A 15,285-nucleotide genomic window follows, 5' to 3' on the forward strand; every position below is an offset into this window, starting at 1 on the left:
CAATTTGTTGGCATACAATTACTCACAGTACTCTTTCTACCTTCCTAGTAATGTAAAATAGAATTAATTTTTAATTTTAGTAATTTGAATCTTTTTCTATTCTCTTTCTAGTTAATGGTTTGTTAATTTTGTTGATCCTTTTGGATAACTGACTTCTTATTTTCATTATTTTTTTCTATTGTTTTTTAAAATCTATATCTGCACTGACCTTTTTAAAATTTCCCTCTTTTTGATGACTTAGGGTTTAATTTGCTGTTCTTTTTCTAGTTCTTTGTAGTATAAAGATAGACTCTTGAATAAAATCATTATTTTAATGTAATCATTTTCAACTATAAATTTTCTGTCTTAACACTGTTTTCTGCATCCTGTAAGTTTTGATATGTGTGTTTTCATTTTGATTTGTCTCACTATATGTTCTATTTTCTCTTATGATTTCTTCTTTGACCCATTTATTATTTAAGAATGTGTTAGTTAATTTCCAGTAGGTATAAATTTTTCCAGTAGGTATAAATTCATTGTTACTGAGTTTTAGTTTCATTTTATTAAGAAGGAATAAAATTTTGATTTTAGTCTTTAGTTTTTGTTCTTTTTTGTTTGTTTGTTTTTGGTACTGGGGGTTGAACCCACAGCACTTTACCACTGAGCTGCATCCCTGGTCCTTTTATTTTTGGTTTCGAAATGGAGTCTTGCTAAGTTACTGAGGCTGGCTTTGAATTTGCAATCCTCCTGCCTCAGCCTCCCTAGCTACTGGAATTACAGGAATATGTCACCGCTCCTGGCTCTTTTGGCTTTATTAAGACTTGTTTTAGTCATTCCTGAAAAATGTCTTGTGTGCATTTGAGAAAATTATGTATTCTATTATTGGATTCAAAGTCCATTTTTACCCATAATATAATAACTACAAAGTGTACATCATGTAACCAAAAGATTAAATCTAGCCAGATGCATTGGTACATACCTATAATCCCATGGCAGGAGGATCACAAGTTTGAGGCCAGCTTTATTGAAAAGTTTTTGGTTACTGCTTTAATTATGGATCTTTTTATGTGTTTTATGTGTTGGTTATTCTATTCATTATTGAAATCAGAGTATTGAAGTTTCTATTATTATAGAACTATTTCTCCCTTCAGTTCCATCAGGGTTGGCTTCATGTATTTTTAAACATATTTAAACATATTTTTTTAAAATTGTATATGGACACAATATATTTATTTATTCTTATTTGAGGCTTAGGTTAGAACCCATGCCTCACGCATGCAGGTGCTCTACAACTGATCTATAACCGCAGCCTGGCTTCATGTATTTTGAAGTGCTAGTGTTTGGTTTATGTAGATTTTATGTCTTCTTGGTGAATTGATACTTTTACCAACATACAGAAAGTCCTTTGACTATCATAACAGTTTTTGACTTAAGTTTATTTTGTCTGACAGTAGTAACATGGTAACTCTTTTAGTTACTGTTTGCTTGGAATATTTTTTTTTCAATCTCTGCTTTCAACCCATTTGAGTTCTTAAATCTAAAGTGAATCTAATAGATAATATGTAGTTGGATATCTATTGTAGCAGTTTTGTCCCTCATTTCCATCAGTTTTGTGCTGGGCAGTCAGTCCTCTGCTAATAGAGTGGGCATGGCTGGGCATGCTTAAGCTTAAGGATCATCTCAAGGTGAAAGCTTAAGTTTTTAGGACTTCTCTGAAGGTAAAAATCATAATTTCCAAAAGACTTTCACCACTGTTTCTTCTGGGTCTTTAGATGATCTGTTGTAGCTCTTTACTATAGTCTGTGGCCCCAGGCTGCAGACTTGTAGTTTCCTTGTCATTTTCATAAATGGTTCAAGTACCACTTCTCCCACCTGAGATCCAAATTAGGCAAGATATGGATCAGTCCTTACAGAGCTAAGACTGATTAAAATGTTAAAAGAAAGGTCAACTCTTTTCTCTTCTCTTTGAAGGGAAGGAATTCATTCTACAAGGCTTTTGTTTTTTTGAGACCCAGACAAACCTATGGAAGGGTTGGAACAAGAACTCAAAAAAATGCCAAGCTCTCTTTTGCCTATAACTTTTTCTCAATTGGGCATTTTTTATTGTTCCTATAGGTCTTTCACTTTTTAAAAAATATACTTTTTTATTTTTTAGTTGCAGTAGTTGGACACAATACCTTTATTTTATTTATTTATTTTTATGTGGTACTGAGGATCGAACCCAGGGCCTCATCCGTGCTAGGCAAGAGCTCTACTGCTGAGTCAACCCCAGCCCCTCTTTCACTGTTTTTTATCACTCTTATAAGGTCAGTTCAGCCGATTTTGTTTTGTTGTTTCTATGAGGAATAAGAGCTTGGAGCTTCTTTATTTGCCATTTTGATGTTTACACTTGAATGTTTTTTAATTTTACAAAAATAATAGAATATTATTAAAGGAAATTTAGAACACACAGAAATGTAGAAAGCTTAAAAAAACAACTCCCTCTCCCCAGCACACTTCTACCATTGTTTTTGGATTCTGGCTCATGAAGGAGAGATATTCTTATACTTAAACTCATTGGTATGTGGGTAGATAAATTAGAAAATATTTTTTGTGATTTTAAGTTTTATACTGAGGTGCATTGTGATTAATTTTTTTGTATCAGCAATTGTCTACTTTTATAGCTACATTATTTCTTACTGAGGATATTTTTTTAATAATAAATATTTATAATTTTCTAGATTATTTCACTGAAATAACAATATATAATCCAACTAGGATTTTTTCCATAATGATCGACTTTGGTCTTTAGGAGTACATTACTGTTAAAATTGCCAGTTATAGCATTTGGATACACTACTTTCTAATAAAAATAATTTTATTTTTATTGGCACATTATAATTATACATAATAGTGGGATTTGCTATGCCATCTATGTACAATACAGTAAAAGACAAATGGGGAAAATTATTGAACAATTATAAAAGAATCCTTGAATATATAAATTTCATTTAATTAATAACAAACTGAGGACAAGATACTTATTCTAATAGTGAGTTTTTGTAATATATTTTTTAATGTTATTAACTTTTCCCATCAAGAACTACTTGCATGAAGTAAATTTGTTTATAGTATTATGTATACATTGATTAAAGTGGTTGAGTTTGATAGACTTCTCTCATTTCTTTTAGGTGAATCTGGACTGGGAAAATCAACATTGATCAACTCATTATTCCTCACAGATTTGTATTCTCCAGAGTATCCAGGTCCTTCCCATAGAATAAAAAAGACTGTGCAGGTATGTAGATTAGTATTATTAATTAATGACAAGCTGAAATAATGTTAACACAAGAGAGAACTCATGCTGTATCTTTCATTCACCTAGAAGTAGGATGCAAATTTGACTTTAGCCAGTGTGTAAAGTGAGAAACATGACTATCATAAAGTTAAAAAGAAAACTTAAAAGTACAGCTCATCAAAGAAATTGTCTTGATTGGGACCTTCCAGAATTGTCCTGAGGACTCCTAGAAATGACACCATGGCTCTCAGTAACCTTAGAATTGTTCTGTCTAGTATGGAAGCCCCTTGCCACATGGGACTAGGTTTAAATCAATTAAAATTAAATTAAAAAAATGCAGTTTCTCAATTGCAACAAATATTTTAATCTGTTATATGCTCAGTAGCCATAGGTAGCTACCATTTGGGGTGGCACATATATAGAATATTTTAACCATTGCAGAAAGTTCTGTTGGACAGTGGAAAGAAAGCATAATTTAAACAAAGTATTTAAATAAAATATTATACAGAATTTAAAGGACCATGTGATGATAATGTCATATGATAGTTGAATGGCAATAGCAATTAGGTAAGACTCCTGAGCTATGTTTTATTTAATTTAGTGATTATCAGTGTTTAATATGTGTCTAGATCACCTGGGGATCTTGTTAAATTAGTTTCTATTCTAGAAGGTCTGAGGTAGGACTGAGTTTCTGTATTTCTAACAAGATATCAGGTGATGCCAATAGTGCTGAGTGGTGGACCACACTTTGTATTAATTATTCAGCAAATCAGAGTCTAGGCTCTAGATTTTTACTTTTCACCACTGCAGCCTCTTGAGCTTTTGAAATGAGAGTAGTCCAAGTTGAAATGTTCTGCAACTATAAATTCTCCCTGGTTTTGAACACTTGTCAGATACCTCATTAATAGTTTTTATATTGATTATTTGGTTCAATGATAACATTTTGGAAACGTTAGGGTCAATATATTTATTTCTCTGATTTCTTGTTTTAAAGTGGCTACTAAAAAATTAAATTTATGTGGCTCACATTGTATTTTTATTTGGTAACACTGCTTTAAACTGTTGTTTGAAAAATTTGTTGGTGAACTGATTCAGTACTACACAGTACATGAGCAGAGAAGAAGGAAGTGAACCGTTTCTGAAGCTGGCTTTATTGAGGTGGTAAAACTTAGAAGTGGATTTGGAGAAGTCATGATTATTTCATTGTCCAGATGGAAAAACAGTTTTCATAAGTTGGATAGAAACTCACATATATCAAACTGCAAGATGCAGTTTAGTAATTAGATCCCTAGGGAGTAATTTTTGTGAAGTAAGATTTTTATTTTTGCCTTATTAAATTTTCTCTTAGTCTTAGTTTCCTTTTTTTTTTGGTAACCTTCATAGGGCTTGATTTAAAATTACTTGCATAAATGTTCTCACATGGCTTATTTTGGGATCAACATTGAAAATTTTAATCCTAAGCAAAAAGATGAACTTAACGTCTTAATTTTGGTATTTAAGTTCAAGATCAGCAAACTTTCTAAGTTCTTGTTATTGTTCTAACCTATGCATATTGCCAGACCTATATTAACAATAAAAGTTAACATTTAGTTATTATTTTCTGAGCACTTTAGATGTATTAATTTATTTTATTAAAAAAAATTTTTAGTTGTAGATGGACACAATATCTTAATTTATTTAGTTTTATGTGGTGTTGAGGATTGAACCCAGTCCCTCACATGCGCAAAGCAAGCGCTCTACCATTGAGCTACAGCCCCAGCCCCCTTACTTGATTATTGAAAAAAATTTTATGTAGTTGTAGTAATGTTATTCTCAGTTTACAAGTGAAGAAATTGAGGTACAGAGATGGTGATATGCCTGAAATCATGTAGTTGGTCAATGGCAGCGATAGAATTCAAAACCAAGCAGTCAGGTGCAGTCTATACTCTGTCAAACTGTATATAGTATGTATCTAAACCTTAGCTACTTAGTGAACTTAGTGAAATGGTACCTGAATTAACCAGTTCTTTTTTTAAATTTAACAAACCTTACCTTTATTTAAGATTATTTCTCTGTCCAAGTTTTCTAAACTGGGCCTTATCCTGGGAATTTTATTATCTGTTTCAGAAAATTATGGTCTTTAAGACAACCAGTTCTTAATAAGTAGATTATTTTTTCTTTACTATTTCTTTCCCCTATCGGTAATGTTTAATCTTACAAATTACCACTTATGTTTTGGTTTATTTTGGATTTTCCTTTTAAATTCTGACACAGTGACATAGTTTTCCCAACAAGGCAGTTTAGACAAAGGCAAAGTGAGTTGATTAGTGAAGTCATCTCTTCATCATAGGTATATTATGCATGAAGGTAATTAAAAGAATATAGAGCCAGGCATGGTGGCGCACCCCTGTAAATCCTAGATACTAGGGAGGCTGAGTCAGGAGGATTACAAGTTCAAAGTTAGCCTCAGCAACTTAACAAGATTCTGTCTCAAAATAAATTTAAAAAGGCTAGGGATGTAGCTCAGTGGTTCAGTCCTCTTTAACTCTTTTTGGTATGGAGAGTTTAATTCCCTGTATCAAAAAAACAAAAACAAAACTCATAGAAAATACCACTATAGGCCACATGACTGACCTGTGTCTAATGCTACTTAGTGAAAGATACTTAAAATAGATGGGACTTCTATTTTTTAAATCTCAGTTGGTACACACATGAGGTTTAAGGTTTGGGTTTGGAAGCTGACTTAGGGGAATGTCTTGACTTCCATTTAGGTATTAGATAAGAAATTTTAGTAAATTGCTGGGTAGAGGACGACAATCACTGAACTCATAAAAGCTTTGAACTTTACATGTTTTATTTTCCTTTTTTTAAAATTAAAACAATAGAAGTACATTTCAAAGCTCTTTTGATTCACCCATGCAGTAACCTTTGCTGGTATCTGAACATGTATTTATTATCTCAGTACTTCAACACATAGAAATCTAGTTTGTTGTGCACAACAAAATATTTACTCAAATAATGAAAGATTGCTTGTAATATCATAAGTGTGCTTATTCTATCATGGTATACATATTACCATGTATGAAATTGTCATCACTGATTCTCTACATTGTATGATTATGAATATGTTTTTCCTTTTTTTTTTTAAACTCAGTTGTATAGTGGACGTTCTTTTATAATCAGAAAAATGCCTTTTAGGGAAAAAGGGGTACAAATTTTAAGCAGATTTATGAATTTTCAAATATGTAAACATATACTCATGTAACCACCACTTAAATTAAGATATAATACATTTTCTAGCATCCTAGAATGCTTTCTTGAGTTTCCTTTCAGTGTTATACCCCTCAAAATAGACATGTTGCTGACTTCTGTCTCTGTAGATTAATTTCACCTGTTTTTTGAATTGCATGTAGACACTTGTAGCTGGTTTCTTTCACCAAAGATTAGTCTGTGTTATTTATACATGTTGACTATAGTTGTAAGTTTTTTTCATTATTCTATAATATCTTTTGTAGGATTATATCACAGCATATCTCTTGTTTCTTATTTTTATTTTATTTCATTTTAATGTTGTGGTCCAGGTGATTAAACCCAGAGGCCCTCTACCACTGAGCTACTCCCTCAAACCATTTATTTATTTATTTAAATTTTTGAGACAGGTGCTTGCTAAAGTGACCAGGCTGACCTGTTACTTGTGATCCTCCTGTTTTGGCCTCATAAATTGCTGGGTTTACAAGTGGGTACCACCACACATGGCTTCTCTCTGTTTTAGATAGCCTGTGGGTTTTCAGGTTCTTAGTAATAGAAACATTCTTGTATATGTTTTTTGGTGAACATAGCCCTTGCATATGCATAACAATATAAAAGTGTCTCATCATGTTGATATATTTCTTTCATTGCTAATGAGATTGAACTGGTATTTTCTACTCATTTAGTGCTTCGGTTTCATTGAATTGCTATGGTTGTTTTAATATTTGATATCTTTTCCTTACTGATTTACAGGAGTTTCTTACCTAAATAGTAATCCAAATCCCTTACATTTTTGGGCATTATATGTATCTTCTCCCAGCCTAGCTACCTTTCTAGAAGATGTGACATGCTTAAAAAATATATCATCTAAACTCAGTTTGCCTTCCTTTAAGAAACTTTCCAAATATATTTTCCTTTTGTGACTATGTTTTTGACTTTCCCATCTTGAGGACAAAGGAGTAATGGGATTTGAGCATATCCCTGGCAAGATCTTTTAAGGCAGAGGTGTTTGTTTACCACTGTCAAATCTTCCTTCTTTATCAAAAATAAGACCTCTAATACTGAGAATCAGAATGATCCTAACTAGAATCCCAGAGAAGTATCCTTTCCTGACTGAGTCTTATAGATATTCCTTTATATACTAGGAACAAATTGAAGATCATCTATACTCTTCTCTTCACTTATCCAGGAAAAAGCCTGGCATATGCTAGACTGGAATCATTCAAGAGACCTAGAAAGTAGATTATGATCATCTTTTACAGTTGACTGTCTCTTCTCTAGCCTAGTAGTCTAGCAGATAATCTGCCCTTGGAAGCCAATGAATTCTTTCAGCAGGGAAGCATGATCACCAGACACATTAAACATACAATTTTGAGTTTCAGAAGCCAGTCCTGACCTGAGGCTTTCTGGAATACTGACGTCTGTCAAAAACAAAACAAAACTAAAAACAAGGAAAAAATCCTCTCCTGCAATGTGCCCAAACAGGGAATGAAATTTTCATAAAGACCACGATTTCATATTTTCCTTTCTAAGGATTATATATTTACAAAAGACTTGTATCTTAAAGAGAAATTTGTTCACATTTATAGTCTTGGAAGACAATCATGTATTACACTGAATGGAGAGCTAATTCTAAGACTCCTTTTTATCAGTAGTTCTGTTTTAACTGTTAATTATGAAGCTCTCTGAGATTGATTCTTAACTTTCTATCTTGGGCGTAAGGACACTGAGATGTGCATTTCCAGATGTGAGCTGATATCTCAAACACCAGTGTGCATCACGGTCTCCTGGAAGGCTTATTAAACAGGTTGCTGATTTCTTTCCACAAAGTTTACTATATAGTTGGTTGAAGGCAACCTCCCTCCATTTACATTTATTATTTTGCTACCACTGACCTGGGTATTACACTTTAAGAATTCTTGCTATGGAGTTTTCTTGGCCTACTGCAAACTGGTATTATCCTATCTCTGTGGGAAAGGAGAAGGGGGAAGTGTTTTGTCTTACTTCTTTTGGAATATTTCAAATTGGATGAAAAAGTTCCATGTTCCTTATTTGGAGATATATATCTTTTTTTCCCCCAATAGCTGACTAAAATGAAGTGTCAGAAAAAAAAATTGGACATATGAGCTCCACATCATATTCTAATCTCTTGTATAGATCCCTGGACAAAGTTATTAAGAAAAGCATCACATATGTTGTATCTGTGATAACAAATTTTATCTCACAATTTTGTTGTATTTGAAAATCATATGTTAATTCAGTGAAAGAATTGTCAAGTTGACTTTCTTTGGGAAAAACTTTTATTCAAGATTAAGTCCATTTTAATTTTATCAAGAGAATTCATGGGGCTAGGAAACTGGGTTCAATTTCTAGCATCACCGAGAGAGGGGTGGGGGGGGGGCTGTGGGGGAATTATTTTGTGAAAACTACAGTGTTAAGATTTTTTGTTTGTTTTGAGTTCTTAGTTGGCAACTTTATGTTGATCTACTTTAAAACCTTTTCTTGGTCTATGAAGTCCTGTAAATCACTACTTTAGATTAAGTTGGTACAAAATTTGTGGAAGTAAGAAAAGGTGAAAGCAGTGTATCCTAGTCTTAGAAAAGCATGTTTTATAGATGCCTTGAAAAAATTTACAGACTCCAATTAGAAAACTCTCCTGCAGTTATAAGCGCAGTTTTGATTTTTTGAACCAATCAAGACATTTGAATGCTTTTATTATCAGGCTTTGTGGTTACAGTAATGATGAACAGATACAGTTCCTTAAGTTCTCAATTTAAAAACTTACATAAACAATTACGATTTAGTGGGTAACCCGGATGCTACTCTCATGCTAAAGAGATGACCTGGGTATAGTAGATATTAGTGAAGTGGGAAGGGGATGGAGAAGAGGAGGCAGTGGGTTGAGAAGTGAAGATAAGTGGTAGCTATCAAGAAAAGAATGAGAGAAGTATGTGTAAAGAGTTGAGAGAGTAGTGTGGTTATTTCAAAAAGACTCAAGAATAGTTATATTCAGTTTCTGAGAGATGAGAGGTTGAATATACAGGGGAAATAATTGTCAAGATGATTCAAAAATGGGAAGTTATCAGATCCCCAGTATGGACTGAGAAATTAGCTTTAAGAAAAATCAAATCTCTTTCATTGAATAGTAGGGAGGACTCAATGCTGATTCAAACAGGTTGAGAATGCTCTATCTTTAAAAGAGGGGCAGGTATTTTGACCAGCATAGTTGACAGACATGGTAGAGAAGAGGACTTTAGGAAGACTGTTCTGGGAAATGAGAAGCATGCGACTAAGAAGCATATAAAAGGAATATTAGAGGTAGCCGATTGAGGTTGACACTCATGAATTTTATGGTACAGAAACAGAAGGGTGAGTAGATAGACTAATCCAGACCGGAATCGGAACTGGAAAAGGAAAGAAAGGTTTTAAGAAGTGGAGATTGCTAATAGAAAATGAAAGGAGCATGGGATTTGAGGTCTCAGAGTAAGAAGACAGAAATAGTGAGTAGTGGTTGAGAGAGTAGAGGCAGAATTAGAAACTTGGTATCAACTTTCTCTTGTATAAACTAAAATAATTCTGGGTCTTGATGAGAAAGAAGCAGTCTTTACGTATAACTATTATACTGTAGGTCATTTCTACTTTTCTGTGGTAGATTTAGAAGCATTTAAGATGATATTTTATCTTAATAGTTCTTATGTTTGAACTCTGTGGAATACAAAGTTTTTTCTGAGCTTTGGTCTTAATGTCATTTACAGAGCAAGTGTTAGTAAGAAGTGAGCTCCTGACAAAATTTTAAACTTCTCGCCAAAATTTTGTGCATTTAATTAAATAATGATTTTAATTTACTCTAATAAATGGCTTATAACCAATAGCTTAAAAAAGTTTAGTGTACTCAGCAGTCTTTTGGTTATGAAATGGTAAACATTGAAAGTTTGTTTTTTTTCCCCCTCTCAGATTGAAAACTAAATAGCATTAAAAAGGAGAGAACTTTAGATTTCTGAAATCTAGGAAGCCAGAATAAACCTCTAATGGGCTTTAGTTTTATTTACTCTTCAGGGAGAAACCATTGAAAATGTCCTTGCTTCATTCCTTTGGTATTAAATTATGCATTTAATCTTAGAATTCTGAGTGATGCCATAAAATATGCTGAAGTGACTGACCTGCTTAAGGAAAGTGCATGGGAAAGTGGCCATTTGGAATAGATTTGTTAAGAAAAGTTTGAAATTCCTGGACTTGAACTAATTTGTTTTCCATGGATCTCATGAGGATACTTGAAAAACCAGATGATAGGATACAGTTGGATCCTGTGAATGGCACTTGTTTACAGTTAAGTTTTTTGGATCTCTTCCATATGTTACTGACTTTGTATTTGACCATGTATGGGTATACAGAATTTGATAGGTGAAAGAAGAAAAGAAGATTTATAAACCCACTCTTTAAAGTACATATAATATTCATTTTTCTTATCAAGTCAATAGACAATTAGATTGAACTGATTTTGTTCATTCTTTCCTTTTTTGGGATGGCGGTGGGCTGTGTTGGTGATCAACTCCATGGTCTTATGCATGCTAAGCAAGCACTCTGTCACTGACTGATCTACACTCCTAGTCCCTTTTTTTACTTTTTATTTTTTTTTTAAATAAGAAATGTCTTAAAATTAGCCTGGTACAGTGGCACACACCTGTAATGCCAGCCTCAGGTGTAGGACTTAGCAAGACCCTATCTCAAAATGAAAAGGGCTAGAGATATAGCTCAGAGATAAAGCACCCCTAAGTTCAATCTCCAGTACCCTGAAAGAGAAAAAAAATTAAAATTTAAGTTGTTGTATTAAGGTGTGTAATATGTAGATAGCATTTGGGTTCTGTTTGTTAATAAGGAAAACAAATGATTTCAAATAAAACTGAGAGAATATTCATGTGGAATAAATATTTTTTAAATCAAGTAAAAGGACAATCTGATTATTTAATATGTTTTTGCTTAGTGACAGTTATTAATAAATGACCTGTCTTTATGAAGGATCTGGAAAATAATCCAATAATAATAATAATATTTTAAAATGTAGACTTGACCAGGTTGTCCTTTAACTAGAGGACCACTAGATAAATAAAATGTGGACTTCCTAAGCCAGGAGAGAGAGCACAATTTAAAAATTTGTTTTAATACTTAGGAATATTATAACTTATATTGATGTTTGCCTTTTAAATATGCAGATAAATTAATACTTCATATTCAGATTACCAGTTTATTAGATTAATATGCTTGTATTTGGGATGCTCAAAATTTTTACTGATAGCTTATGCCAAGATCAAAGCAGTTTGAAAAATCATTGATCTAAAAGATAAGACCTTGACTTCTTAATTGTCTAAAAGATAGGAAGGTCCTCCAGAGACATGCATGTCTAAATCTTATAGATTGTTTTCTTTTCAAGATTTAACAAGTTTTTTCTTAATAAACTTCTTTTATTGGTAGTCACTAGCCACATGTGACTATTTAAATTTGAATTAAATTCAAATAATATAAAAATAAACATTTAGCTCTTCAGTTGCACTAGTCACCATTTTATGGGCTGAGTAGCTACATTACCAGGTGGTTACAATATTGGACAGAGTGGATACAGAACAATTCCACTATCTAGGTATTATTTTCTTGGTACTATTGGGTATAGTTGCTGCAGTGTTCTTGCTCTGCAATTTTAATCTGAGCTTCTTAGTCTCTTTGTATGCAAGAGCAGGTATCTAAAAATGCAACAGAGAAAATAGAGTTCTCATTTCCATATTCTCTAACAGTATGCTAAACTTTTTCTACCCAGAAATTAAACACTTTCTTTTCAAATCCTTTTAGTCATCGTATATGAAGTTGCTTTTTTCTTGGTCATGATCACATTTTATCCTTTAATTGGGTAGAAAACAAATTGTGCCAAGAACCATTGTTGTATAAGTTTAAAGCCTTTAATCAGACAGAACGTATTTGAAAATTGGAAAGATAACTGAAGATTTTAATTAGTAAAGTTTCAGTTTTATGAGAATACATTTTCACTACCTGGGCCTTTATTGATTGTGTTATTCAGAATATGGAGCATATAAGTTGACTGAAAAATATTTAGGGATGGCAGTAAGTTTGCTTGAGTAATTAGTTTGGATAAAACTATATGGAGACTAGTCCAGGAAGTTGTTTATTATAAATGCTAGATGAAATATGCTTGTATAATTAATCACATTTGAACTCAATAAATTACCAAATTATTCAAACAAATTATTTATTTATATTGTTTGTGTATTTGGGTCACATAGTATTTAGCTCTAGTGGTTATTACTACTTCATTACATAAAGAAGGAAAGTTCCTCTTTCCTTCTTTATGTCAAGTATGAACCATAAACTCAGTATGAGTTACCAAGAGAATGGTATATTATATACATACATGCTTTTCTTTCAAGTATTGAGGATTCTAATGGCTGCAATAATTGATTCTAAAGAAAATTGTGGAAGAGAGTAGATTTAATTTGTAAATAATTGCCAAATTGGTTTAGAAAAATTTGATTGTCACTGTTTATATCCCTTGTAGGAAATACCTGGTGCACGTATGATACTAACATCTGCACCAAATGACTCTTACAGGTGGAACAATCCAAAGTTTTAATCAAAGAAGGTGGTGTCCAGTTGCTTCTCACAATAGTTGATACCCCAGGATTTGGAGATGCAGTGGATAATAGCAATTGGTAAGAAGTGTTTGTCCTCATTGCTTTCTAAGGCTTTTGAGATATCAGCATGGTTAGACTTCTTTTGCTTACCACTTACGTTAGCAAAGAGCATTGAACTTTAAGTGATGTGACTTGAGTTCATATGTCAACCTTGCCACTTATTTGAAAATATTGTTTCCTATAAAATGGAGTTAATACCTGTCATATAATTACTTTTAACACAAATCTTAAGCAACAAAGGTAAGAATTTTCATCATTGTAATAAATGTGTAATAAATAAGAATTCTCATTATTGTAATAAATGTCATACTTTCCCTTTACTATAATTTATAATTGTATAAATTATTTTCTAAATAATTAGCTAAATTACCCAATTTTTAGACCTTCAGTTTTAAGTAAATTAACTTATGAAATTCTAGTCTTAAGTAGTTATCGTAGTTTTTTTTTTTTAAACCTCTAATTAAACCCAGGGGCACTTAATCACTGAGCCACATCCCCAGCCCCTTTTTGTATTTTATTTAAAGACAGGGCCTTAACTGAGTTGCTCAGGGCCTCACTAAATTGCTGAGGCTGGCTTTGAACTTGCTATTCTCCTGCCTCAGCCTCCTGAGTCTCTGGGATTACAGGCACCTGTCTCTCTTAGTGTTTTATAAACAGAATTTTTTTTTTTTTAGTTCCACATTGTTTTTGAGGTGATTTTCTCTCTTAAAACGCACAAATAAGTTTATCCTAATGTTTTAATATTAAAGTAATCTCCATTTTTAAATTGTATATAATTGTTTTCATATTGGAAAGTATCTTAGCATTTTTGTAGTTATCAATCCAAGTAATTTGTTCATAATTAACTAGGTCTTCACACTTACTGCATTTTAAATCTTTGAAATAATGAACAAGTTTTATTCAACATAATTTTTACCTGTTTCTGAATAGAAGTAGAATAGTTTGAGATCCTTCTATTAGTACATTGGTTTTTACCTAATTAAAAATATTGATTATTATCTTATGGTTATCAGTTTTTCATTCATTTATAAGATTGCAACTTAATTGTGTTGTTTATCTGCGTTCCACAGTTGGCAGCCTGTTATTGACTACATTGATAGTAAATTTGAGGATTACCTAAATGCAGAATCTCGAGTGAACAGACGTCAGATGCCTGATAACAGAGTGCAGTGTTGTTTATACTTCGTTGCTCCTTCAGGACATGGGTTAGTACCTTGATTGTTCTGATGCATTTGTTGTTGTTGTTTAGTATTTCTCATCTTTATGTTCATATTTTACAATCCTTATTCTAGGAAGCACATGTAACTAAACTAGACCAATGATAAAGGACCAAATTCCATGCAGAAATGACTTACAGCAAACTTTTTAAAGTTCTAAGTAAACTAACAAGTGATTTTATCCCTTAGGTCCTCATGTGTAAGTATCGTACCTGCTTCATGGAAAGTAGCAGGGTTTTCACCATGGTTTGAGGTCTCAACGTGACTAATTCAGTGTTTGTTTTGACCATACTTTGTCACTAACTAAACTACCAAATAAGCAGGAGTAGCAATAACAATTGTCTTTCGACTTATGCTAAGAAATTTTAAATAATTTTGCCATTTCTTCAGTAAGTCCATTTGGCTTCTGTTTCATCTTAGCTACCAAAGTCACATAATTTCCATTTCATACCCATTAGTACTAACCTTTTTATTAGGAGGTAGGACCATGTGTCTAGATGTACATCTGATTTGATTATTCTGTTTGTTAGTAGTTAGCCTGTAAACTCCTCACCCCTTTTTTCCCCTTGGTACTCTTCTGTCATTTTGAGTAGATGTATATGTTATTATCAACTGCAGATGCTTTTAATTACTCTTCTTCAATCTTTTTGTTTGAGTCAGTAACTCAGGGTAATTCAGTCACTTAATGATAACTCCACCTCTTCACCAAAAAGAACTAGATTATTATGTAGTATAACATTTTCCTTTGATACTCAAATTGCAGTAATGTAAAGCAATTTCCTTATAAGCCATGTTGAAATAATGAACAAGGTTTTTGGTTTCTCTCTCCATCTTTTCTGTAGTCTGATGTCCATTTTCTCTATTGATAGAGCAGGGAACCTTAATT

General features: G+C 32.6%; 1 protein-coding gene across 2 annotated transcripts in view; it reads left to right on the forward strand.

The window, feature by feature from the left end:
- Septin7 (septin 7) overlaps window positions 1-15,285 on the forward strand; it is a 98,501-nt gene that overhangs the window by 48,580 nt on the left and 34,636 nt on the right. For both annotated transcript variants that reach the window (XM_071614001.1, XM_071614006.1), the window contains 3 exons: window positions 3,150-3,256; window positions 13,100-13,200; window positions 14,253-14,387. In XM_071614001.1, the coding sequence (XP_071470102.1) occupies window positions 3,150-3,256; window positions 13,100-13,200; window positions 14,253-14,387 (343 nt within the window). The remainder of the gene's footprint in view (window positions 1-3,149; window positions 3,257-13,099; window positions 13,201-14,252; window positions 14,388-15,285) is intronic.

This window comes from Marmota flaviventris, chromosome 1 (assembly GCF_047511675.1).
Source record: "Marmota flaviventris isolate mMarFla1 chromosome 1, mMarFla1.hap1, whole genome shotgun sequence".
NCBI classification, from domain to species: domain Eukaryota; kingdom Metazoa; phylum Chordata; class Mammalia; order Rodentia; family Sciuridae; genus Marmota; species Marmota flaviventris.